The 27,082-nt window shown below is 41.6% G+C and overlaps 2 protein-coding genes across 3 annotated transcripts in view; both read left to right on the top strand.

Moving 5' to 3' along the window:
• The window catches only part of fcho2 (FCH and mu domain containing endocytic adaptor 2), a 96,485-nt gene that overhangs the window by 60,449 nt on the left and 8,954 nt on the right, over positions 1-27,082 (top strand). Inside the window, exons 15-22 of one of the 2 annotated variants that reach the window (XM_084047029.1) lie at positions 2,635-2,659; positions 4,686-4,730; positions 7,488-7,530; positions 7,655-7,743; positions 15,761-15,879; positions 16,396-16,531; positions 21,462-21,573; positions 26,046-26,201. In XM_084047029.1, the coding sequence (XP_083903155.1) occupies positions 2,635-2,659; positions 4,686-4,730; positions 7,488-7,530; positions 7,655-7,743; positions 15,761-15,879; positions 16,396-16,531; positions 21,462-21,573; positions 26,046-26,201 (725 nt within the window). The remainder of the gene's footprint in view (positions 1-2,634; positions 2,660-4,685; positions 4,731-7,487; positions 7,531-7,654; positions 7,744-15,760; positions 15,880-16,395; positions 16,532-21,461; positions 21,574-26,045; positions 26,202-27,082) is intronic. The other variant, XM_084047030.1, reaches the window with a different exon arrangement.
• On the top strand, positions 8,780-15,739 carry LOC311037231 (uncharacterized protein; the record flags this gene model as incomplete). The annotated part of the gene is made up of 6 exons (XM_084046351.1): positions 8,780-8,809; positions 11,509-11,515; positions 12,054-12,065; positions 12,453-12,536; positions 13,923-14,444; positions 15,705-15,739. 6 exons carry the CDS (start codon positions 8,780-8,782, stop codon positions 15,737-15,739), a joined length of 690 nt encoding a protein of 229 aa, XP_083902477.1.

Here is a 27,082-nt window from a genome sequence, read left to right as displayed (position 1 = left end):
ATGGGTTAAACCCCATTCTGTTGCTCTTTCAACTCCCCCTCCCCAAAACCTCCCTTCAACCTCCCCCACCGCCCCCTTCTCGTGTGAATAAATTCTTTCTTGAAATTGATGCGGTAAAGTTTCCATAGGGGCCTTACGGTGGTCCACGACGTCGTCCATATCTTATGCTAGGGGGGCAGCGTGACATGGCAGATTTATGTAGCAGGTCACAGCTCTGTCGAGGGGGAAGTTACAGGATGCTTAATATTTAAAATAAATCTGTCGCACGGTGGTGCCGCACGATATAATAATAATACATCAGACTTAAGTAGCGCTTTTCTTAGTACCCAACGTCGCTTTACAGAACAAATCAAAATAAACAACTTTATTAGGAGCGAAAAAGTTAAAAGGCTAAAAACATTAAGCTAAGACTAAAAAGCAGAAAGGGAGATTTTGTATTACGTTGAAAATAGACGACATGTAAGCTCGCTAGTGCATTGGTTCTCAAAGTGGGGTCCGGGGACCCCCAGGGGTCCTTGAGGGAGTTCCAGGGGGTCCCCAGCTAAATGATAGATTAGGCACCAAATGGACCCATATGGGTCTGTAACTCTGAGAGTGTACAAATGGAACCAAATGGACCCTAACGGGTCCATTTGGTTCCATTTGTACACTCTCAGAGTTAAATTGACATAGATTTTACAATATAAATTGCAGTCCAAGTGATAGAAATGCCACTAAAAAGGGGGTCTGTAGCCTAATGCATGTCAAACTGGGGGTCCTTGAAATTAAAATGGTTGAGAATCACTGCTAGAGCCGTAAAAAATCTCTTATGGGGGGTCCCTGGCATATCTTTTGAAATGGGGGTCTGCGGGCTAATAAGTGTCAATTTGGGGGTCCTTGACATGAAAAAGTTTGAGAACCACTGCGCTAGTGAGCTTGCAGATTGGCTTTTTTCGCCGCACAGTGACATCTAAACGGGGCTTTTCGTTGCAGTGTTGGACGGGGCACCACCACCAGGTTGTGTACCTGATTGATGGTTGGTTGTAGCGCGGGGGGGGGGGGGGGGGGGGGGGGCTAGGGTTGGAGGGAGACGCATAGCCCTGTGCTGCCGAATTCTTCACCCTAGGTTTAACCCATTGAGACCTGAAGCCGATTCTACATGTCTCCTAAATCCCAACAGTTTTCTGAAAAACGTATGTTTCTATATCAGTGGTGCTCAATCTTTTTCATGCCAAGGACCCCCAAAATTATATGTATTTGGCCGCGGACCCCCATCAAAATATTTTGTTCCAGGGACCCCCCAGAAGCAAAGATTTGAGTTAAAGATGTTCGCTTTAAAAAATATATATATTCAAAGATTTGCACACATTTTCACGAATTTTCAAAAATAGCAGATCTACAAGCTCGTAGCGCGGCACTCGGTGCCACGCTATGAGCTTGTATATCTGCTATTTTTGAATAGCCCAAAGTGTAAGATAATGCTTTTTAGCTCAAATCTAAAAATGACACAGTTCCAGGTCTTAATGGGTTAATGTCTGGTATGTGTGAGTGCACACTAATCCTGTGATATATACACTGTCTTTTTAACTGTGAAGTGGAAAATTGCCTCCGCCGCTTGGGAATAAGTTAATAATATAGTTTTCAGGCCCTTTTTAAAGTGTCAGTTATACTGTTAGACAGTCAGTTTTTTTTTTCTTCTTTTTTTTTGTCGTTTTCATTGCGGTTCCGTAGATCTGCAGTCTCTCTCTCTTAAGTTTTTATTTATTCGTTTTTTTCCAAAGACGGTTCTTGAGAAAACAAGGCGTTGTTCTGCATATAAATAAACGTTTAAAAAGTGACACATTGTGGACCTTTGAGCTTGAGCCATGTTGTGAATGTTACAGTTGTGATGTTAAAGTTACAGTAGTAGAATTGAACACTCCAAAGCCTTTACTTGTGTATTATTATGCTCTACTTTTATTTACTGTATTCTACTGTGTGTGTACCTTACAGCAGTGCTTCTCAAACTTTTTCATGTCAAGGACCCCCAAATTGACACGTATTAGGCCACGGACCCCCATTTGAAAAGATATGCCAGGGACCCCCCGATAAGAGAAGAATTTTTACGGCTCTAGCAGTGATTCTCAACCATTTTAATTTCAAGGACCCCCAGTTTGACATGCATTAGGGCTACGGACCCCCATTTAATGGCATTTCTATCACTTGGACCCCAATTTATATTGTAAAATCTATGTTCATTTAACTCTGAGAGTTACAGACCCATAAGGGTCCATTTGGTGCCTAATATATCATTTAGCTGGGGACCCCCTGGAACTCCCTCAGGGACCCCTGGGGGTCCCCGGACCCCACTTTGAGAACCAATGCCTTACAGCATGTTACTTTATTTATTGCTTTACCTGGGAATGATGATTTGTGGAGGGTTAACATATTGTCACTGTCGAGCTTGTAGATCGGCTATTTTCGCTACTTTTGTGTGTCTCTGTAGTACGACAAAGTAGGGCATTCATTTACAAAAAAAATGATAACGTTGAACTACGGAGATACAAGGTTTCTGCCCGACAGCGACGATATATAGTGGAGTATTAGTAGAAAGTTAAACGGTGGGGTCTTGCACGGCTGTGCTTTGATTAATGAAGGCCTGTTTGTGTTTTTCAGGGTCAGCTACGGAGGAACCAGTCCAGTAAGTATTTCCCCCTCCCTCGTCTGTCCGATGTGTGTATGTGTGTGATGTTTGATGACTGTACAGGGGGGCCAGCGCTACCACTTCTCCACCACATTTCACTTGACCCCGGCTCGCTTTTTTTTTTGACAACTCGTCTTTAACCCATTAAGACCTGAGGGGCCGATTCTACAGTATTTGCTAGAATCGGTAACGGAAAACTGGTTTGGATTTAGAAGGCATTTAATGTCTTCTAAAGCCAAACGGTTTTCTGAAAAAAATGTATGCTGCTGCTATATCAGTGGTGCTCAAACTTTTTCATGTCGAGTACCCCCACAATGTATTCGGCCACGGACCCCTCATCTCAAAATATTTAGTTCCAGGGACCCCCCAGAAGCAAAGATTTGAGTAACAAATGTTTGCTTTAATATATATATATATATATATATATATATATATATATATATATATATTCAAAGATTTTCACAAATGTTCATGTTTTTTCAAAAATAGCAGATCTACATGCTCATAGCGCGGCACTCGGTGCCGCGCTATGAGCTTGTAGATCTGCTATTTTTGAATAGCCAACCAATGACACAGATGCTTTCCCGGTTTTAATGGGTTAAAAAAAGACACCAGAATCCTTGCCAAAAGCAACACGTCCGACCGAGGCAAAAGTGCACAGCAGTTCTTTTCTGTACGTGAGGGGAATCTCCCTTCTAACGTACAAATAAGATTTACGTCTTTATTATCTTTTATTATTTTTGTATTATTTCACATGTCAGAAATTATCTTTAAAAAAATGTTTGCAACACAGCTTTTATTTGTTTTGCTGTTTTAAGAGTTTTACCAGTGGATATTGTTAAAACCTAAGAAAGGTTTTTACATATGAGTCAGGAATACACGTTTTTATAATGACTTATTTGAGCCTTTTTATCGTTTTCAAAGGTGTTTATTTTAAAGGTGGTGTAAGTGATATTTTTTTGTTATAAAACATTTTTGTTAAAAGGTTAAAGCTCCATATTATCATTGTAATCCGTGTCCGTGACCGTAAACCGCTGGTTTCATATACATTTCAGTGATATCTTGAAGAACTGTGTTTTGGAATTTTCAGTTTCTTATGTATTTTTTAATTTGCTGGAAGTGATTTTTTTTGGGTTACAACAAAAGGTTTTTTGTTTGAAAGTTAAAGCTCTATTGTGATATTAACTCATTCCCTGCCTAGAACGACTAAAACGACTTCTGTTTAAAGCCATGCCTGCCAAGAACGACTAAAACGACTTTTTAAAAAATTAAAAAAAAAAAAAAAAATATATATATATATATATATATATATATATATATATATTTTTTTTTTACTTTTTTTTTTTTTTTTTTGACCCAAAGACCAAGGAGATATGATTTTTCGAAGATATAGACTCCCATCCACTTCCTTGTTAACTTAAAACTGAAAAATTCTGTATCTCGGCTCCTGAGTACTTTTTTTTTTCAATGAAAAATCTTGGCGGTGTTCAAACAGGCCAGAAATAATTCTGGCAGTGAATGAGTTAATCCTATAGGTCGTTGTTCAGTAACAGGGGTCTTTCCGTCTCTCCATCTCTTTAATAAACAGAAAATACACTTTCAGGTCAGGATACCAGTTCTTCACCAATGTACCAAATCAGGAGATCGAACCTCATCAGCTTAAATTTTAAAATGTTCCAATTTGGTATGCTCTTGATGTTTTTTTCATCACTTCCAATTTCACTAGTTTATCCCGTATTCCGTAAGAGTTCTTTCTCCTTATTAGATTAGATTATATTGGTATCCCGACCTGAAAATGAATTTTCTAAAGAGCCAGAGAGACGAGGAAACCCCAGTTACTGAACAAACGCTCTATAATGTAGTAATGATTGCTACACTTATTTCAACAAAACACATTATTTCACATAATAGTGCTGTTGACCACAGTGTTATATTTTATCACTGAAACACTGTCATAGAGTTTAAGTTGATTAATCAAAGGTATTGACATTGATAGATATATATATACTCTACACATGCGTAGGGGTGTCAGGAGCATCTTCACTAAGCCCTAAGGCTCAGGTAGCAGGTGAGTAGCAGGTATTATGTACTGTACTTTAAGCTGGAGAAGCCTCCTCCTCACCCACAGCTGTCACTCTACCTATCACACCATCCCCATCATCACAGAACCTGCCACTATGATGCTACGACCTGCTAACAACAAGCTAATTAAGGCTGTGTCCACAAAAGTGTTGTTTTTACCCCCCGAGTCCGGAGTTGAAATATTGTCACCTTCGTCACAAAATAACAATAATAAAAATACTTGGGACGATATTTAAACTCTGGGTGAGCAGATAATAAGCCAGATGTGAACGCACAGCATAAAATAGACGCTCAGTCACGCTGCTGGTGTTTCCAGCATGGCGTAAATATGTGGCGCTCCCATTGAAAACGTTTCGGAGGGGGGGAAAATCACCTTGGTGGACACAGCCTCCTAACAGCTATTTCACAACTTCTGATAATATGTTCTCTTACTGTAAACTGTGTCGAATGCCAAAATAGCAGATCTACAAGCTTACAACATGTTGCGTTGTGAGCTTGTTGATCTGCTTTTTTTCGGTGTGCAACAAAGTAATAAATCAGGCTTAACCACATGAATCCAAGCTATTTTGGGATGTACATTTGGCAAAAATAGTAGATCTACAAGCTTACAATGCGGCAGTTTTCAGAAAAGAGATTTGCTGTAGTAAGTGAAACAAGGAGGAGGCCTACTAGAGAGCCATGGGGGACCCCGGGCAAAGTACATAGAGGGTTTAAAGCCCAATGCATACTCCTTCCAACGTCCAAACTTTTCTTCGGAAATAGGAGGTGACATAACTAACGACAAATTGACGTCATTCTGAACTTCTGAGAACTTCTCAGAACTTTCCTTGGGAACCTGTGCACCTCCAGCTGTCCGAACCCCCACGTCGGAAGGTTGTATGTTTTGCGCTTAAAGGAGAATTTTGGACTACGGTTTTCTTACCTTTTCTACGATGTTATGATATCTTAGGATGAATGGTACAGTAGAAAAATGTCATAACTCCATCCCGGGTCCGCCACAGCTTAAAACGTGCGCGGATAGGCCTTGCGCTAGATCGCACATTTTACACGTTTTAAGCTGTGGCGGACCCGGGATGGAGTTATGACATTTTTCTACTGTACCATTCATCCTAAGATATCATAACATCATAGAAAAGATAAGAACATTTTAGTCCAAAATTCTCCTTTAAGTGGTTACGCCTACAGTTTGTGACTTATGTTGATTATTGCGGTGGGTCTTACTGCTGTTGTCAAAATTACTGAAATGACTTAAAACAAACATGTTTGTCGCAAAGTGTTTGACAGAGACAAAGGGAAAATCATTACACGTTAAACAAGGCAGATGATAAAACAATAACCAGTCAACTGCTGGATCAACTGCATAAAAAGCAAAGAAATGAGGCCAAGTTGGTAGTGTGATGGACGTGAGGACAGGAGGCAAGATAAGTGGACAACATTTAAGCTGGTAAAGATGAGCGAGTTCATTTAAGTAAGCTTTATTACATAATGGTTCTTGAGTCTGGTTTAAATGATGAGAAAGGGTTTGGCTGAGATGTTGAGGCTAGATATTTGTGGATGATTCTTTGGGATTCTGGTTAGTGTACAACACTGTTCAAAAAACAGAATGGCTGATGCCATGTGCCACAGAGCAGTTTGACGGTCATTCGTTATACTGCACTGCAGTGGTTCTCAAAGTGTGGGGTCCGGGGACCCCCAGGGGTCCTTGAGGGGGTTCCAGGGGGTTCCCCTGCTAAATGATTGGTAACTCTGAGAATGTTATGGGGGTCCGTGGCCCTAATGGGTAGTAAACTGGGGGTCCTTGGAATGAAAACGTTTGAGAACCACTGCTGTACTGTATATGACTTTTGACAAAATAATCTTTGGATAAAAATGATATAACCTAATTATGTGATGAAAACCTAATCTAAATACAATGTGATATGTAACAACAAAGAAAAATGGGGGGATGTGCTTCCAAACTGGCCCAAAAGTATGAAAATATATTAAATGGGAAGCTCCTTGAATGCAGAACAATCATATATTTCTTTTTAATGGTGCTATAAAGCATTGCAGTTCAACAAGCACCTTTTAAAAGCAAGGAACACTGGATTAGGCTAGGTTAGGCTGTCAACAGACAATGTGTTTCCAACTAGAGCTGGAAATGGAGCATCCTTTTTCGTATGTTTTCATATTTTTCATGTCACTGTCAGCCAACAATGACTCAACAGAAGCACTCCAACTTTGTTTACTTCAGCCCCAGTGCAAGCAGGCAGCCATTAACATAGACAGCGTCCAGCAATGGGACTAGACTAGCAGAAAGACTTGTGTTGTTGGAATACTACGGTCCAAACCAATCTCTTCCGTTTGTTGTTGTTGGTTTTTTTGGTCAATCAAAAACTTTTGACTGGTTTCCTTGTTATGTCTCCCGACTTCTTCAGTGTTTTCTGACGCACTAAATGCAAAGCATCCAAACTGATTCAAGATTCACACAAGTTTCATTTGTCACTGACTCATGCAAGTAATAAAGTACTGTATGTGCCAATGAAATGTTGGTGGGACGTTGAGGAATACTCTGGAGCCCATGAGCAAGGCTGTCAAATGCTAACTTAACATTTTCTTGCTGGTGATTTTTTTTTTTACTGATCACTGTGGGCCATGGTCTCTTTTACTAGATTCTTCTTAAAGACTTAGATGACAATTATTATTTTCATATGACATGTCTGTGACATTAAATATGCTAATTATTTGTTTCTCACCCTAATAGGTGATGAGCTGGCCAAACCCAGAATGCCAACATCGTTTAATGAGTAAGTATTTGATTAAAAGTCTTACTGTAAAGGACCCGGGAGTGTTTTACACCTGTAAAACCTGTGATGTGACAATAAAAGTGACTCGGATTCATTTCATTCTTTTGTCTCTCTGTCTCTATAGCAAGCTGACCAACAATGACCTGCTCTCTTTGGATCCCTTTGGACCCTCCACCCTGGCAGGCTCTTCGTCCTCTGTGTCTCCATCAACAGGTAAAACCCTGTGGCTCCTGTTTCCGTTTCTGCTTCAAAGGAAAAACACCTTGCACATTTTTAATTCCCTTAACCCATTGAGACCTGAAGCCGATTCTACATGTCTCCTAAATCTCAACAGTTTTCTGAAAAACGTATGTTTCATTCAGTGGTGCTCAATCTTTTTCATGTCAAGGACCCCCAAAATTATATGTATTTGGCCGTGGACCCCATCAAAATTTGTTCCAGGGACCCCCAGAAACAAAGATTTGAGTTAAAAATGTTCGCTTTAAAAATATATATATTCAAAGATTTGCACACATTTTCAAGATTTTTCAAAAATAGCAGATCTACAAGCTCGTAGTGCGGCACTCGGTGCCGCGCTATGAGCTTGTATATCTGCTATTTTTGAATAGCCCAAAGTGTAAAATAATGCTTTTTAGCTCAAATCTAAAAATGACACAGTTAGGTCTTAATGGGTTAAGACCGGGAATGCATCTCTGTCATTTTAAGATTTCTTTGGCTATTCAAAAATAGCAGACATACAAGCTCATAGCGCGGCACCGAGTGCCGCGCGACAAGCTTGTAGATCTGCTATTTTTGAAAAATCGGGAAAATGTGCGCAAATCTTTACAAATGTCTCCTAAATCCTAACGGTTTTCTGAAAAACTTATGTTGCTATAATATCAGTGGTTCTCAAACTTTTTCATGTCGAGGACCCCCAAACTTATATGTATTTGGCCACCAACCGCCATCAAAATAGTTGTTCCAGGGACCCCCCCCCCCCCCAGAAGCAAAGATTTGAGTTTTTTTTTAAATCAAAAAATATATGTATTCAAAGATTTGCACAAATGTTCAAGATTTTTCAAAAATAGCAGATCTACAAGCTCGTAGTGCGGCACTCGGTGCCGCGCTATGAGCTTGTAGATCTGCTATTTTTGAATAGCCAAAGTATAAAATAATATGGTTATAGCTCAAATCTAAAATGACACACATGCGTACCCGGATTGAATTGGGTTAAGCCTGATTTATATTTAGTCATACGCTGGTGTCCCCCATGCCGCGGACACAGCAGCTCTACGAGCTGGTAAGATCTGCTTTTTTTCCCCTGCGGCACGGACTGCAAAACATTACTTTCATCCCCTTTATACATTCCATTTCTCAAGTAAAACTCTTGTGTGAAATCCTAACGTTGTCCATAGGTTCAGGGGGGATAATAATAATAATAATAATCTTGTGGGCTAACTCCCTCTTTCCTCCAGTGGTCATTCAAAGTTAAACTCGTAAACCCTATCTGTATGTAACCTTTATTTAACCCATCTGTGTTGTTTTATATTTTTTGCTATAACCATTATTTCATACTTTTGGCATTGACGAAGAAAAGGTTTGAGCACCACTGATATAGCAACAATATTTTTTTCCAGAAAACTGTTTAAAGGTCCTTACACACCGGCGAATATGCGAATGTACGCAAAATTCGGACTCGTTCCGAATAATTAAAATCTAGTTCCGCGAAACTGGTGTGGAAGCTTGCATTGATTTTATAAGGTTTTTAAAAAAAAACGTATTATTCGCGTGAAAAAAATTGCCCCGGTGTGTAAGGACCTTTTTAGGATTTAGAAGACATTTGGAAAATGTTTGACAAATGAACAAAACGAATATGCATTCAAAGATGTGCACACAATTTCACGATTAAAAAAAAATAGCAGGTCTACAAGCTCATAGTGCAGCACTTGGCGCTGCGTTATGAGCTTGTATATCTGATATTTTTTAATAGCCAAAGAAATTTAAAATGACACAGATGCGTTCCCGAATTGAATGGCTTAAAGGTCGGGTCTATAATGCATTATAATGCACCTATGAGGCTTCATAACACTCGTTATAAATGTTTATAATCATGTATGACAACTTACAACAACGCGTATGACATAGTTATTATTATATAAGTGCTGGTCATAATGCATTATAAGCTCAGCGGAACAGCACATAACTACCATAACTTAGTCAGTTATAAAGTGTCTTTGTTATGAGTTGTTATGCATACTTATAAACATTTACGAGTAACGAGTGTTATGACGCCGTATACAGCATGTGCATTATAATGCATTATAAATGCAATTATAATGCATTATAGACCCGACCTCTAAGTAAAGTGTTACCTGGTAGTTATAACGGGCTGTTCTGCTGAGCTTATAATGCATTATGACCCCCCCCACCCCCTGCTCATCCCTAGAAAAGCAGCAGTATAAACCATCGGTTCTCAAAGTGGGGTCCGGGGACCCCCAGGGGTACTTGAGGCGGTTCCAGGGGGTCCCCAGCTAAATGATGGATAGGAACCAAATGGACACTTATGGGTCTGTAACTCTGAGAATGTACAAATGGAACCAAATGGACCCTAACGGGTCCATTTGGTTCCATTTCTACACTCTCAGAGTTACATTAACATGGATTTTACAATATAAATTGGGGTCCCAGAGATAGAAATGCCATTAAATGGGGGTCCGTAGCCTAATGCATGTCAAACTGGGGGTCCTTGAAATTAAAGTGGTTGAGAATCACTGCTAGAGCCGTAAAGATTTTCTCTTATGGGGGTCCTTGGCTTATCTTTTCAAATGGGGGTCCGCGGGGTATTAAGTGTCAATGTGGGGGTCCTTGACATGAGAAAGTTTGAGAACCACTGGTATAAAGTATTAAAAAAGTTTTTGACAATTGTATAAAACATTAAAAAAACGCTTCGTAATCAATAGAATGATCGCTAAGACAATAATTTCAATCATTTAAGTCTACTCACATACTTTTACTAGTCTTTGTATTGTCCATAGTCGCTGGGTTGGAAACGTTTAGTCTCAGGTCAGTGGCAGATCAGAGAGCTGACCCCTGCTACCAACACATGAGAGCGGTAGCGCTGTTCTGTTCTATCTGAGGCTACTGACGGTGTTCTGAACCAGTGGTATTCAACCCTTTTCATATCAAGATCCATTATTTATTCAGCATTTGAGCCACGGAACACCATTTGATGAGATTTAGCCTCTCAGACCCAAGACTTATATTTTGTAATCTTTGGATGAGATTGTGTCCACGATTTCATGTTGTACTGATGTTGGTTACATAGGAGAGATAACAGGCAAATAATAATCTCCATCATTTAGCTGGGAACCACCTGGAACCACGTCAAGGACCACTGGTGGTCCCCAGATCACTGGTTGAGAACCACTGTTCTGAACCATTTCAATCTATGTATCTGCCTTGTCTGTCTGTCACCTTCATAGATTAGAGTTACTATTTGTCTGTACTAGACCTCCTCCTTTTGTTCCCTCTACACCAAATCGATGCTGAAAATAGCCAATCTACATAGCTTGTAGATGGGCCATTTTTCTGGTATTTTGACATGCCCAGAATAAGGCCACTATGGTTCATGTGTTTAATTCCAGTAATGTAATTTCATAGGCAGTCTTATGAAAATGGCCGTGCTTTGCTGGGTGAGGTTTCTGCACCATTGTTAGATTGACGGTGTGATTTCTCATGGTCTCAGCGTTTAAACAGAGTGACGTTAGCACTGACCCATTGCCTGGGCTAAGCGTAATCCACAGTTAATTGGCACCTCGTCCGGGGTCAGAGGGCCGGCTATAAGGCCCACTGGCACGTAATGTTGTCAAACAGTATCTCGTTACTGTCAAAGGTCCCGGCTTAGAAGCCAAAAGAGCAGCGCAAAGTACCCCGATTACCATACGCCGGCCGGGACTTAAGGCCCTGCTTAGGGCCGGTTAAATCTCCCTGTGTGTACAGTGTGGAGGCAAGTGGTTGGTCGTTGCCAGAGTTTGCGAGAGAAATAAGCAACCGGGTTTATGGAAATAAGCCCGAAAAGAAGTGCCACATGAACACTTCAAACCTGTTATTAATGAAGTGCATCGGCTATTTGAAAATCGCCGTTCTACAAGCTCACAACGCATCGCAATGTGACACGTTGTGAGCTTGTAGATCTGCTCTAGGGGCGAGAAGAATAATACAAATTGATTCGTTTTTAAACAACACTATGGGGGTCCCTGGCATTTTCAAATGAGGGTCCGCGGACAAATACATTTTAATTTGGGGGTCCTTGACATGAAAAAACAATAATTTAACAATTTGAAAGCGAGCCCAAATAAAGCCTCCCAATAAAAAAACGCAACCAGCAACTACCAATACACTGGTGGTGTGGACATACATGGCGAAAATCCTGAGTGTTAGTTTAACTCTGAAAGTGTGAAAAATGGACTTTGGGGGAGTGAAGTGAGAACTGAGGATTGTGCTGTGTATTAGCGTGCTCTTAACACACTCATGACACATTCTAGGCTGTGAAGAAGGTAATCTGCTGTTGAGGGAGTTTTGTCATTAGAAACCCCACTTGGAAAATAATTATTTTTGGTTGTTGCCTGATTTATTTTCTACTTATCTGTTTATGTTTTATTTATTTTACTGTATTATTTCGTCATACTTTAATTTAGATCTTACTGCACCGACCGTTTTCTGAGTTTGTTTTATTTGCTGTAATGTCGTTTAGCTCGCACTCTGTCGCAAGATGGTGTCACGTGCCGAAAATAGCCTATCTACGAGCTCACAAGCTCATAAGTGAGCTATTTTTGGCGCTCGACACCGTTGTACGATGAAGTAGAATTCAGGTTTCACCGTTTATTCTATTCTCTTGTGGTTTTTACCTGTGTGTGTCATCTCTTCCACCTGCCCCATGTCAGACCTTGCGTCTATTTTCCTACCGATCCCTACATCACCGTCTCTTCTAAGGAGTGACTTAGAAGTCTTATTGCCACAGGCCCCAGGTAAAATGTGTGGTTAACACCCAACGGGTGCAGCATGCAATTTGACCCAAAAAATAATTTATTGCACATTAAGACATTAACCTTCGCTGTTTTAATTTCTGTTTGTAGTTTAGATGTTTGTAAATATTGTATTTTTAAATTTTTTACAAGAGATTTGACATGAATACATTTCATGTACCATTCAGCCTTGAACGTGCATGGCATTCTTGTCATGACCCGAGCCTAACGCTACCTAACCACTCAAATCCTATATATACTTCGTTGGCCAGGGTCCCCCAGGGCTCTGTACTTGGCAAGCGCAGAATGCGTCACATTGTGACACATTTTGCCAAAGTTGGCCTGTTATGAATAGGCAGGCTAGAGTTAACGTGGTTGATGTTCCGTAGAGGTTGCAGGTGGTTGACTAACTGGCTGACGTTAGATCTTTATGATAACCACTGCTTCTTATCATGAAAGCCACGTTTCATCATCATCTGAAACACCACCGTGCATTACTGACTCGCTCTTTAACGTGACGAAAATGGTTCTAATTGTGCAAGCGGACATTTGTGTAATTTATATATATACATGTATATATATATATATATATAATATAACAGATGTTTTACTATGTTTCAGCATTAATTTCTATACATCGTTGCTGTCGGACAGAAACCTTGTAATCTCCATATTTAAACGTACTTAAACGTAAGAGTGTCGCGCAAAAATAGCAGATCAACAAGCTCACAAAGCATCACAACGTGTTGTGAGCTTGTGAATAGGCTCTATGCACAGCAGCCATATTATCACTTCCTTCACAGGTGTTACCAATGATACTAATGAAGGCTCTGTTCCATTTAGTCTAGCACAGTGGTTTCCACGGCCCCCATAACTCTGTGAGAGTGTACAAATCCATTTGGTTCCATTTGTACACTCTCAGAGTTACACACCTGTAAGGGGCCATTTGGAAGCCCATGAGGGTCCCTGGACCCCAACTGTAGACCCACTGGTGTAACAGAGCGTTTCCAGTGGGCCAACATGCACAATATCAGCACCCTGACTCTGTTTGACCAGAATGGAACAGAGCTTTCATTAGTATCATTGGTAACACCTGTGAATGTCTTCATAATATGGCTGCTGTGAATAGAGCCTATTGGCTATTTTTGGAGGATTCTTTTTTTGTGTGTGAGAAAGTGGTTAAGTGTGTCTGCTTTTATAAATATTGAGCTAATGAAATGTACTAGAGTAAATAATAACTCCATTGGCACGCAGGTTCTTTTTTTCCCCATTATTGTGAAAAGTAACTTTTGCGACTTGCTTTTGTGATCCTACTCTGCTCTATCCCCAACCCCCACCCCACCCCACCCGTACCCCTCTGCACGCCGTACCCACCCACACACACCTCAGCTGAGGTGGCACCGCCACAAGAGGCCCAATCCCCCCCTCCCTTAACAGTAGTGACCCAGCAGTCCAAAGACGTCTCCTCTCTGGCCTCGCCTTCGTCGTCGCCCTGGGACTGTCCCGAAAACGCCTTCGAGTTACTGCAGCCCACCCCGGCCCCCCCCCGGGCCCAGAGCGCTCCCATCACCCGCCCCCCTGCCGAGCCGCCCCTCCCAGACCCAGATAGCCCTCCCAAGAGCGTAGACGCTCTCTCCTCGTTGTCGTGGACCCAGAGCCAGTGGATCGCCTTCAGCGATAACTTTGCCCCGCCTCGCCGTCATCAGCTAGCTAGCAGCCAGCCGGTAAACGCCAACGTCACCTACAGGGCGACCCGCTTCTTCTCTGACGACCCCGCTGACCCCTACAACAACGACGACGCAATAGGCAACGGTGGCGATGGAGGAGGAGGAGATGGCGCCCCCTGTGTCTCGGAGGCGTCCTCTGTGCTTTCAGATAGGAGAGTGTCTCCGCCGAGCCAAATGCAACATGGTAACGCCGTAATCATTGCTGCGAGGGTTGTGAGTTGGTGTTTTGCGCTTGGGTTTTCTTTTGTTTGTTTGTTTGTTTGTTGTTTCTGCTTGAATTTGTCGTTTTTTTCTTTTCCATTTTTGGGCATTTTTTATTTGTATCTTTTCATTTACTTTATTTGCCTTGTTATTTTTTGACTTTTTGTTAAGAGAGCTGTCTTGTTTTTTTTTTGGTTGGTTTTTCTGAGGCATGTATTCATTTGGTTTGCTAATTAGTTTGCATAAGAGTTATTTTATTTTCATTATTGACTTTCGATATTAGTTTTGGAATGTACTTCTTTGAGTGTCATTTGTTTTTGATGGTTGATTGTCATGTTTGAGAATTAAAAAGGAAAGTTTGCCGATTTACAATCTAAATCCCATTGTGCTGCTGTTAGGAGATCAGCATTATAGCGTGGCAAAAAAAATACTCTATTCGTCAATTTCACATATACATAACTTACACTCGACGTGAAAAACAACCAAGTGAACCGGCAAAGTTTCCCTTTAACGCATGATGGTTTTCTTTGCACTTACTGAGTGAAATACTTAGTGTGACTGTGTTGTAACATGTTGTGATGGTTTTCATTCCTCTAGCCCAGTGGTTTTCAACCTTTTTCGCGTCAAGGACCCCCAAATTGGCACATATTAGCCCAGGGACCCCCCATTTGAAACGAAGGACTCAACCATTTTGATTTCTTGGGGGTCCCAATCTACACTGTATCATCATCATTAGTGTTCATTTAACTCTGAGAGTGTAAAAAATGGAACCAAATGGACCCTAACGGGAGACTCTGAGAGTGTACAAATGGAGAGTGTACAAATGGAACCAAATGGACCCGTTAGGGTCCATTTGGTTCCATTTGTACACTCTCAGAGTTACAGACACATAAGGGTCAATTTGGTTCCTACGTATTAATTTGGCTGGGGACCCCCTGGAACCCCCTCACGGACCACTGGTGGTCCCCGGACCACTGGTTGAGAACCACTGCTCTAGCCTAGTTCAGTCCCAAGATTCGATCCGAGATAATAAAAAAACAAAACATTTTGTGCCCGATTTATACTTCGTCATATGACTTTGTCGCATATAATAGTCAACCTACACGCTACAAGCTCACAACGCGGCGCCGATGCAACGCGTTGTGAGCTTCTAGGTCGCCATGCGACCCATCACCCGATGGAGCATGAATGAGGCTTCAGAATGGTGTGGAGAAACATTGCAGCCGTCTGCATTCCGCGTTAGATTCTCATTGTTTTGTCATTGTATGCCTGACCTGACTGTGTTTGTTCCATGTTTAGTGCCAGCCGCCCCCAACCGACCGACCACCCCGCTGACAGCCGGAGCCCTGGTGCCCCCGCCACGGCCCTCCTCAAGACCCAAAATACCCACCGCCAAACTCACCGGCATCACTGAGATTGTAAGTGCACACACCAACCATCACCTTGTATCTCCATTATTTCATCTTTATAATTATGTTTATTTTCTTTTTCATAAATGAATGCCCTGTTTTCTACTTCGTCGTTTGACAAGGTCAAGTAAAGTGAGAGAAAATAGCTGATCTACAAGATCACAACCTGTCGTGTTGCGACTCGCCGTGAACTCATACTGTAGATCGGCATTTTTTGTTATTTTTGAAAAAAGTTTCAAATGCTGTAAAATTTTGCCTATACTGACATGCCCAAAATAGGGATGCCAGGTTGAAAATGGTTAAGTGTGTCTGTCAATTTGATAAATATTGAACCAATGAAAAGTATTAACAAGAGCTTGCAACTAAATAATAACTCCACAGATCCACTTTTTTTTCTCTTCTATTTCCTGAAAAGTAACGTGTAAGGTTTCCACCAGACGGCGACAACATGCAATTTCTATTGATGAAAACGTTGAAAAGGCTGAATATTAAAATATGAAATGACTCTGAAATCCATCCAATCAGGTACGACCGTTCAGCCCGCCCAAGATGGCCAACGCCAGCCCGCCGCCCACGGCACCGTTGGCCCGGGCAGAAAGCTCCTCCTCCCTGTCATCCAACTCCAACGCATCGCTCAGCGCCAGCAACACGCCCACAGTTGGTAAGGACACGCCCCCCAGAGAGCCTCCACATTACCTCGATATAAGCCCCTTGATATGGTGCCCTCCTTTTTCCCCTCTACACCAAATCTCTTTGCCGAAAGAGCTGCTGTTTTCGCTGAATGTTCACCTCATTTCACCGAATGTTCTCCTGTTATGTCATGCCCAGAATATAGATGCTAGAGCTCTATGTGGTTAATGATACCTTTACTTTGTTTTCTTCTACAGACCATATTCACACAACGGCTATTTACATTTAGCAAAATGACCTCTCTGTGAATATAGTCAACTGTCCTACTTTCATTTAGTTTCCCCTCTGCGCATCCCTCCACCCCTACCCAACTCCTTACTTATGTTCCCTTTAAGGCTGCAGTATACGTCTTGCCAAAACGAAGGTCTTAACACATTGAGTGCCAAAAACGGTCCGGACCGTTTTTCATAATCCAAACGAGGTGTGCCAAAAACGGTTATGACCGTTTTTGGGCAAAAATCTATATTTTTTCCTTCACAGCACCAGGAGATATGATTTTTCGAAGATTTAGACTCCAATCCACTTCCTGGTTAACTTAAGACTTCAAAAGCCTGTATCTCGGCTCCTGTGTACTTTTCTTTTTTAGTATGTATTTTTGACTATTTTCAACTGGCTGCAACTATGGAACGGATTACCGAATGTTTTTAATGTTTTTCCCCGGATTGTACGAGACCCCTGTGTGTGTAATGAGGGGATCACCGTGAGGACGGTGATCACTGAAAATATTTTGTGACTACTTGAAAAAGGTCCAAAAATGGTTAAAATTCCAGGCACTGGAGGTACCCTGTTTTGAAAAACCCCTGGCACTCAATGTGTTAAGAAGAAAATGGCGTCATTGCATCAAAAACAAACAAACACGCGTTGTGCCGAAGTTTTTGCAGATCTTGTTCCTCCTAGGTTTTCTAACTATAGCTGAACATCACCACAGATGACACCAATGCGAACATCATCTCGCGCGTGATTGGTCAGAAATTCAATGTGCATGTCGGTTTATTTGCTTTTATTTCCACAATCAGATCCAGGTGTCATTTTCAGCAAGACGAAAAAAAAACGACGTTATACTTCTTTTGAAGTACAGCTGTGAAAGTGGGGTCCAGGGACCCTTTGGGTTCCTTGAGGTGGTCCCAAAAGGACCCTTAAAAGGTCTGTAACACTGAGAGTTACGGGTCCATTTGGTTCCATTTGTACACTCTCAGAGTTATGGAGATCCCTAACATTTAAAAGTTTTTGAGAACCACTTAAGTACGGTATGCTGCCAGCTTTACTCCTCCTCCTTCACTTGTCTCCTCCTTCACTCCTCCCCTCCTCCCTCCTTCACTCCTTTCCTCTCCTTCACTGGTCTCCTTACAGATCGGGAGCAGAGCCGCGCTCCCTCCCTCTCCTCTCCTCCTCCAGAGACAGAGCTCCTCCTCTCTCCCTCTCCTTTGTTTCTGCTCAGTCAAAGTGAGTCTGCCTTTCTCCCTGCTCCTCCCTGCACCTCCATCTCTACCATAGATCCTTCTGATGCCCCCCCCCCCTCCCTTAAAAACCTTCATTTACCCGTTAAAGCTGCAATCCATAACTTACGTCCCACCGTTTCCTGGGAATTGAACCCTGGTCTTCCGCTGCACGAGAGACCAAATTTCACTGCTTCATCCAGGGGAGATATTGCACTTGCTTCAGGCAGTACTACTTGTCATATGTCCACGACACCGGGGTGTAAATGTCTAAACGGAAGAGCAGGGGGACTACCTCCAACCACTGCACATGTAATAGTTGTATTGTATTAACCCATTGAGACCTGAAGCCGATTCTACATGTCTCCTAAATCTCAACAGTTTTCTGAAAAACGTATATTTCTATATCAGTGGTGCTCAATTTTTTTCATGTCAAGGACCCCCAAAATGATATGTATTTGGCCGCGGACCCCCATCAAAATATTTTGTTCCAGGAACCCCCAGAAGCAAAGATTTGAGTTAAAAATGTTCGCTTTAAAAATATATATATTCAAAGATTTGCACAAGCTCGTAGCACGGCACTCGGTGCCGCGCTATGAGCTTGTATATCTGCTATTTTTGAATAGCCAAAGTGTAAAAAAAAATGCTTTTTAGCTCAGATCTAAAAATGACACAGTTCCAGGTCTTAATGGGTTAAAATAAGTTCCGGATTGCAAGTTTGATCTGCTTCTCGTTTATCTCTGTGCAACCTAATCGCTTACGTCAGGTAAGGACCCATAGCTGCTTCTATCAAATCCAACAGGTTCTAAGACCGGGAACGCATCTGTGTCATTTTAGATTTTAGATATAACCATTATTTTATTCTTTGGCTATTCAAAAACAGCAGATATGAGCACCGAGCACCGCGCTATGAGCTTGTAGATCTGCTATTTTTTGAAAACTCTTGAACATTTTGTGCTAGTCTTTGAATACATTTTCAAAGACTTGCAAAACATTTTTTAACTCAAAACTTTGCTTCTGGGAGTCCCTAGAACAAAATATTTTGATGGGGGTCTGTGGCCAAAAACATTTTGGGGGTCCTTGACATGAAAAGGTTTGAGAACCACTGAGTATAGCAACATAAGTTTTTTTTCAAAAAACTGGATTTAGAAGACATTTTGTAGAATCCCCAGAAGCAAAGATTTGAGTGGCTAAAATCTAAAATGACAACAGATGTTTTCCCGGTCTTAATGGGTTAACACATATATCTCTGAATGACCGAAAACTTGCCATCCTTTGTCAGTATCCCTTGATTCAGATTCGTAACTTAGAGAAGCAAGTTTTGTGGTACCAGAGTAGTGTTGATTTTGACAGCAAATTTTGATTTAGTTTTAGTCATAGTCTTTTGAATAAAATTCCATTTAGTTTTAGTCATATTTTAGTCATCTGAAATGTTTTAGTTTTTGTCTAGTTTTAGTCGACTAAATATCATAAGATTATAGTCGATTTAGTCGACTAAAATGTATTTGGCGGTGCTTGATGGCGTCGTAATGGCTGATTTTACACTTGTTGCATGCTGAAAATAGCCGATCTACAAGCTCACAACGCGTCGCGCTGCGACGCGTTGTGAGCTTGTAGATCTGCTATTTTCAGAGCACAACACCCTAGTTCTACTGGATCTCTTCTCCACTAGTCCCTCCCTAACATTTTAGTCTAGTTTTTATTTGTTGACGATATATTTAGCAATATATTTAGTCATAGTTTTAGTCATCATACGGCCTATTTATTTAGTTTTTATTTAGTTTTGTCAGTGAAAAAAGGTAGCTGACGAACATTTTTCGTCATAGTTTTAGTCGACAAAATCAACACTGGTACAGAGTAGCGGTAGTGGTACTGTATCCCAGTGAGTACATTTCTGCACATCACCACCGCATCTCATAATTCATGCACCCAGGGTTTCGCTTTATCTCCTTTTTGTTTCCTTTGTTCTATGCGTTTCATTGGTGGCTGTAAAGAGGATGATGTGTTCATATCAAAGCTGCCTACCTTTGAGAAGCGCTGTGAGACACCGGCAGGTATGGGTTATGGTTGAAACAACAACAGGAAGAAAAAAAAATCTGTTTTTAACTAACAATACAGCCTGATTCGCATGCTTTGTTGCACGCCATGTGTCGCGTGCCGAAACTAAGCAATCTGCGGGCTCACAACACGACACGTTGTCAGCTTGTAGATTACTTGGTTTTGGCACGCGACATCGACGCGCAACTACAGTATGTATGAATCAAGCTTTTAACACCTGTCTTTTGAATGAATTTACTATTTTGCAATAGCAACGTCTACTACTGCTGTTTCCTGGATGCTCGTCTCAACCTCGTCTCTCTGTCAACAGCTTAACAACAAAAACATGTCTAGCATGGTTGTATTTCGTTTAATTGTGAAAAAAAATGGTTAATCAAGTTGTAACAGGTTCAATGTCATGTTACCCTTAATTCTTGTACCCGACTGTCTACTGTATTACTGTAAGTCACTGACAAGCTTGATGTCACTCTGACATAATCTAATACAACAGTTGAACAGTGATAGCATGTCCTTTGGAATTTTTGCAAATGTATGCTAATTTGTTTTTAATCCTCAAATAACACAAAAATGTACTGTACTGATCTGCGATTGATATGCAATATCAGTGTATAAACACACACAAATTGTATTTGTGTATTTATTATTGATCATATCGTTGCTGTCGTGTGGAAACCTTGTATGTCCAAAACCGTTTTTATAACAATATTTAAAAAAAAAGAGAGATTAAAGTCAAAATATCCGTTTGCCATAGCCTAAGAGGTTTCCTCCCAACAGCTGATATGCATTTTTGTCAGTATAATCAAACACACACACACACACACACACACACACACACACACACACATGTTCGTACTGTATTACTATACTTGTGAGGACGTCAACATTTTAGGAAGCCAATTTTAAAATTGATTTATGATTTTTTTGGAGCATTTTTAACCGCAAGTCTAAAGCCGAAAAATAGCAGATCTACAAGCTCACAACGTGTCGCGCTGCGACACATTGTGAGCTTATAGATCGGCTATTTTCCGGTGTTTGACATCGCCGCACAACTAAGTATAAAATAGGGGAAAATCTAACCCCAACCCCCTAAAACTAACCTCTAAATATCTAATCAAAAACCTAAGCCCAACCTGAATCTTTTACTATTATGTAAACGTATTTCTAAAAATGATTTCAACCATAAAACAACCATTTTTTCTTGCGAGGGCCAGGTAAAATGGTCCTCACAACATCTATTCCTCAAATTATACTATACTTGTGGGGACGTTTGGTCCTCACAAGTATAGTAATACAAACACACACACACACACACACACACGCACACACGCACGTACCAACGTTTGATAATAGGTAGGGAAAGCCAGTTTATTTCAACAGAACATTGACTTTGACTTTCTGGTTTCTCAGGGACGTCGCGCGGCCCCAGCCCTGTGACCTTGGCGTCCCAGGATGCATTGCCCATCGCCGTGGCCTTCACAGAGTCGGTTAATGCTTACTTCAAAGGAGCTGATCCCACCAAGTGAGTCTCACATGATCTCACACTGCTCAAAGGCCTCCACTCCACTCCGCTCTACACACACACACACACGCACGCGCGCGCGCGCGCACACACACACACACACACACACACACACACACACACACACACACACACATACTGTACACACACTCACAAGTATATGTAATACAGGGTCCCCACGGTCATGAAATTCCTGGAAATATTTTGAAATAAAAAAATCCAGTACTGGAAAAGGTTTGGAATTGATCAAAGGTCCTGGAAAAATATTTGGCTATGCACTGTTTTTGGCTATTGATTTTGTTAATACAAAACATTTTCATAAACATGTATAAGATTACACGAAATATGTAACATAAGTAGTTTTTCGCCAAACGGGCTGTGTGATTAGCTTGTAGAGCTGTTCGTTTGTCACGTGACACCAACCTGGCAGGTTGTGTGTTATTTAAAATATCCTTGCATCCTTCATCACTTTTAAATTCATAAATGGGGCAAATGCAAGGCAATATTATTTAAAAAAAAAAATCATACGGATGCCATAACGAGTCTTGTTTTCCAGTGAGCTATGCCCTAATTTTGCACGAACTTTTTAATGGAATTGTACCATTCTATGCTTTATTTTTGCTACACTGCCTATCTTTGGGCATTGTACATAGGAGTAAGAGACACATTATTGCGCTGAATGATTGTTATATAGGCCTGGAAATTGGGCTAAATATTCTGGAAAAGTTTTGGAAAAGTTTTGGAAATTCATTGCTAAAAATGTGTGGGGACCCTGAAAGGAGGGAGTTTGGGAACCACAGAACTGTAACAATAGTTTGATGAAGCAAATGCTGCGACACGTTTCAAAGCTTGTAGATCGGCTATTTTCCGTGCACACCACCATGCAATGCAAAAAAAGTATAAATCAGGCATAACTTCTTACCCCAGCCCTTAAACCTAACCTCTAAGTGCCTAATCCTAACCTTAATCCCAACCTGAATCTTTTCTTAATTCTAAAACTGAACTCTTAAAATCTTATTTGTAACCATAAAACAACAATTTAATATTGTGGGGACCAGGAAAACGGTCCTCTCAAAGTCTATTTCTCTCATTTTACTTTGGCCCTCACAGGTATAGTAATACAAGTACACACACACACACACACACACACACACACACACACACACACACACACACACACACACACACACACACACACACACACACACACACACACACACACACACACACACACACACACACACACACACACACACACACACACACACACACACACACACACACACACACAGTGTTGCCAGATTCTGTGAGAGAAACAATCAACCAGAAGGTCTAGGAAAACCAGCCCAAAAAGAAGCGAATATGGGTCACGTGAGCACTTTAACATATACGTCAGCTATTTGAAAATAGCAGATCTACAAGCGCACAACGCGTCGCATCGCGACGCGTTGTGAGCTTGTAGATCGGCTATTTTCAAATAAAATATTGCGGGGGAAATTATTATAAGCAGATCTGGCAACCCTACACACACACACACACACACACACACACACACACACACACACACACACACACACACACACACACACACACACACACACACACACACACACACACACACACACACACATAGCTGACCAGTGATGGTGCCTCTAACAATGTGTGTGTATCTCCCTCCCTCCCTCCCTCCCTCCCTCTCTCTCTCTGTGTGCGTGTGGAGAGTGTTTTAGATTTGCGTTGGGGTCGACACCATTCTTTCAGGGTGGATCAGCCACATGGGGCAGATTAGAGTCTGGGGCAGAGAAAACATACAGTCTTTTATTGGTTAACTGCTGTTAAATTGCTGCTGTGCAAAAGGCTTATTTTCGCAGGGATTAGCGAATGGAACATTTCAGAGAGAGAGAGAGAGAGCAGACACAGAGCAGGGTTGGCCACCAAAGGGCCTGGTCTCCCCCCCCCCCCCCCCCAGATAAACCACCCGTCCCTCCAGATAAACCCAACCCGTCCAGAACTTACATTTTGTTTAGATAAGTACGACTGCTCTCTACACCAGCGGTTCTCAAACTTATTTAGTTTTAAGGACCCCCTGTTTGCCCCAGCATTAGGCCATGGACCCCCATAAGGAAAGATCCGAGCACTAAAGAAATGACGGAGGGGAATGGCGTAAAATCAAGGTACTTTAATCATGTTTGCATAAAGCTTTACCCATTAGTACTTGGAGGCCAGTCTATGGCGTCAGTCCTATGACATCATATTGAAATGATGACATCAGGAATCTCCTTACATGGGGAATTTTTGGGCGGTGCAACCGCCTCTATATGTGAGGTTTGGACATCGACATTCGCTGCACTGTGATTGGCCACCATTGTACCCCCCTAACCCTGCACCGTGATTGGCCACCGTTGTACACTGGTTGACTCTATTCAGGACTGTGATTGCCTAGTGAAACACATGACACATGTGCATAGCCCTATACATAGGACTATGCACTTAAAAAAAACACATTTATGTTAGTGAATCACACATTCAATCACACTTCAGAAATATTACTTTTCTTTAAGTCAACTTCCATCACTGTGATGACCACTGTGACCACACCGCCCACTTCACACTGGGTTTGATTTTTTATATTTTTTGGAGAACCGCCGATCCGACTTCTGACTTCACACCAGGGACTGCCCTGGCCTCGGGCCCTCTGCGACACGCGCGCCGAGTTTTAAGTCGATCGGGCCCGACGGTTCTCGAGATACGTCAAGGAAAGACGCCCCAGACACAGACGTACGCAGAGATTTCACACATTTATGCTTAGATTTAGTGTTTACTAGGGATGCCACAATCTGACCTTCAGCCAATTCGAAATTCGGACAGCCCTGGCGAATATTTTTCGATTATTCGACGGCGCCGTTTTTTGAAAAATATTTTTCAAAAAAATTTTTTTTTTTTTTTTTTTTACATTTTTTTTTTTTTTTTTGCTCCTGTTTTAGCATTATGATGGTCATTTCCGGGTTGCGCGGCCCAATTATTAGTTACGTTAATGTTTGGGCTGGGATGCTTTCCAGCAGGGGCCTCAGTGCGGCTGCAGAGTTCATGTTTGGGCTGGGCTGAAACAGTGAAACGCTCTGAAACTGTGGCCATTTAGAATTATTAAGACTATAATATTACTATTATTAGTATTAGCATATATTTTGATTGAAACTAAGGCATACAAAAGTAAAAAGTAAAAAAAAAAAAAAAGTAAAAAGTTTTTTTTTTAAATATTAATAAAAAAAATATATAATTAAAATCGAATTTTAAAAATCATTTTCGATTATGGAGACTGTAACGAATATTCGAAAATTCGAATATTCGGTGGCATCCCTAGTGTTTACCCTTGAATTGTATTCTAACTGGATCAGACCACAGGGCACTAGTTTAATGGGATATTTCAAGAGGCCTCGGCTCCACAATTTTGGGGCGTTTTTGATAGCTATACCGCATAGAGAGACGGGGAAACACGGAGAGAGTAGGGGAGTGACAATGAACAAACGGTCTGGCCGGCCGGTAATCAAACCGGGGACTCTTAGAGACCACTGTGAGGAAAATAAATAACTTATTTGACTAAAATATGTGTCATATTTGGACCTAATAAGTGTATAATTGTGTGGTGCACATACGAGAAAGGTAGCATGTAGAGGCTTAAAGTGGCCCACAATGATTCCCTGAGGATTCTACTTTAAGTCCTTAGATGGTGTGGAATCCATACTATGTGAGGCTCTCTGAGGGCGCACTATGTATGGATTCATGTCACGCCTGGATGAGTCCCGGAACAGTATTATTGATGATTATAGTCAATCCTGGGAAGAGCCGTCAAACGGCACTCGTCCAGGCTTCGTAAACACTGGAGAGTCTCGGCCTCTATTTTCGGATTTTTAACTGTTTAATTGTGCTCTATGGCGTTGGTTCTCAAAGTGGGGTCCGGGGACCCCCAGGGGTCCTTGAGGGAGTTCCAGGGGGTCCCCAGCTAAATTATAGATAGTTAGGAACCAAATGGACCCTTATGGGTCTGTAACTCTGAGAGTGTACAAATGGAACCAAATGGACCCTAACGGGTCCATTTGGTTCCATTTGTACACTCTCAGAGTTAAATTAACATTGATTTTACAATATAAATTCGGGTCCCAGCGGTATAAATGCCATTAAATGGGGGTCCGTAGCCTAATGCATGTCAAACTGGGGGTCCTTGAAATTAAAATGGTTGAGAATCACTGCTAGAGAGCCGTAAAAACCTTCTCTTATTGGGGTCCCTGGCTTATCTTTTCAAATGGGGGTCCGCGGGCTAATAAGTGTCAATTTGGGGGTCCTTGACATGAAAAAGTTTGAGAACCACTGCTCTATGGACCCCCTGAGTGTCTGGGATAAAGATTGAACGTGAAAACATCCAAGCTTAAAACACATTGATGACACATAACGGTAACGGTCCTGTGCTGCTACAGGTGCATCGTGAAGATCACCGGCGACATGACGCTGTCGTTCCCCATGGGCATCATCAAGGTGTTCACCTCCAACCCCTCCCCAGCAGTGCTCACCTTCAAGCTACGCAACACCAGCCGACTGGAGCAGATCCTACCCAACCAGCAGCTGCTCTTCAGGTATGTTACCGTGGCGTTACAGTACGTCGTCATGAATACACAGGTGTGTATGGCAAATGTTTTGATAATGTTAGGTCTGTCACAATCTCTATTTATACAATAGGCTCTATGCACAGCAGCCATATTGGGAATGAATTGGGCCCCTTCCTTACTTCCTTCACAGGTGTTACCAATGATACTAATTAAGGCTCTGTTCCATTTAGTGTGGCATAGTGGTTGTCTTATTTTCAAGGACCCCCATAACTCTGAGAGCGTACAAATGGAACCAAATGGACCCGTAAGGGTCCATTTGGTTCCATTTGTACGCTCTCAGAGTTATACACCCACCATAAGGGGCCATTTGGGAACCAAAATGGAGTTTTTCTAGTGAGCCAAAATGCACAATATCAGCACCCTGACCAGAATAGAACAGAGCCTTCATTAGTATCATTGGTAACACCTGTGAAGGAAGTAAGAAGAGGCCCAATGTCTTTCCAATATGGCTGCTGTGCATAGAGCCTATTGGCTTGTGGTTCGTGACTTCCTGTTTATCCGCATTCGTTGTTGAGCTATGTTTTAGCAGACCGCGCACCACGTGTCCAATTTCCTACACATTTAGCCTAAAAATCAATCATGCCTGCAGCCTTTGGATAGTCTACTTTTAATTTAGTTCAGCACACATTTGTATTTATTTTTTTGGCTCATATTTGACGCACTACATGATTACGCAACATTTCTACATCATTAAGCGACATCTTTAACCGGAAACGCACGCGCACACGCATGCGTGCGACTCACGCTGGATGCACTACATAATTACGGCAGCAGCAACTCAACTCTCCAAGTAGCAGGAGGACACTTGAGCTCTGGAACGCCATATACCGTGCCAGTTATGAAAAGGT

This window comes from Gymnoscopelus microlampas, assembly GCF_963454915.1.
Source record: "Gymnoscopelus microlampas genome assembly, chromosome: 21".
Classification (NCBI taxonomy): Eukaryota; Metazoa; Chordata; class Actinopteri; order Myctophiformes; family Myctophidae; genus Gymnoscopelus; species Gymnoscopelus microlampas.
This window is presented reverse-complemented; position numbering and strand designations above follow the sequence as displayed.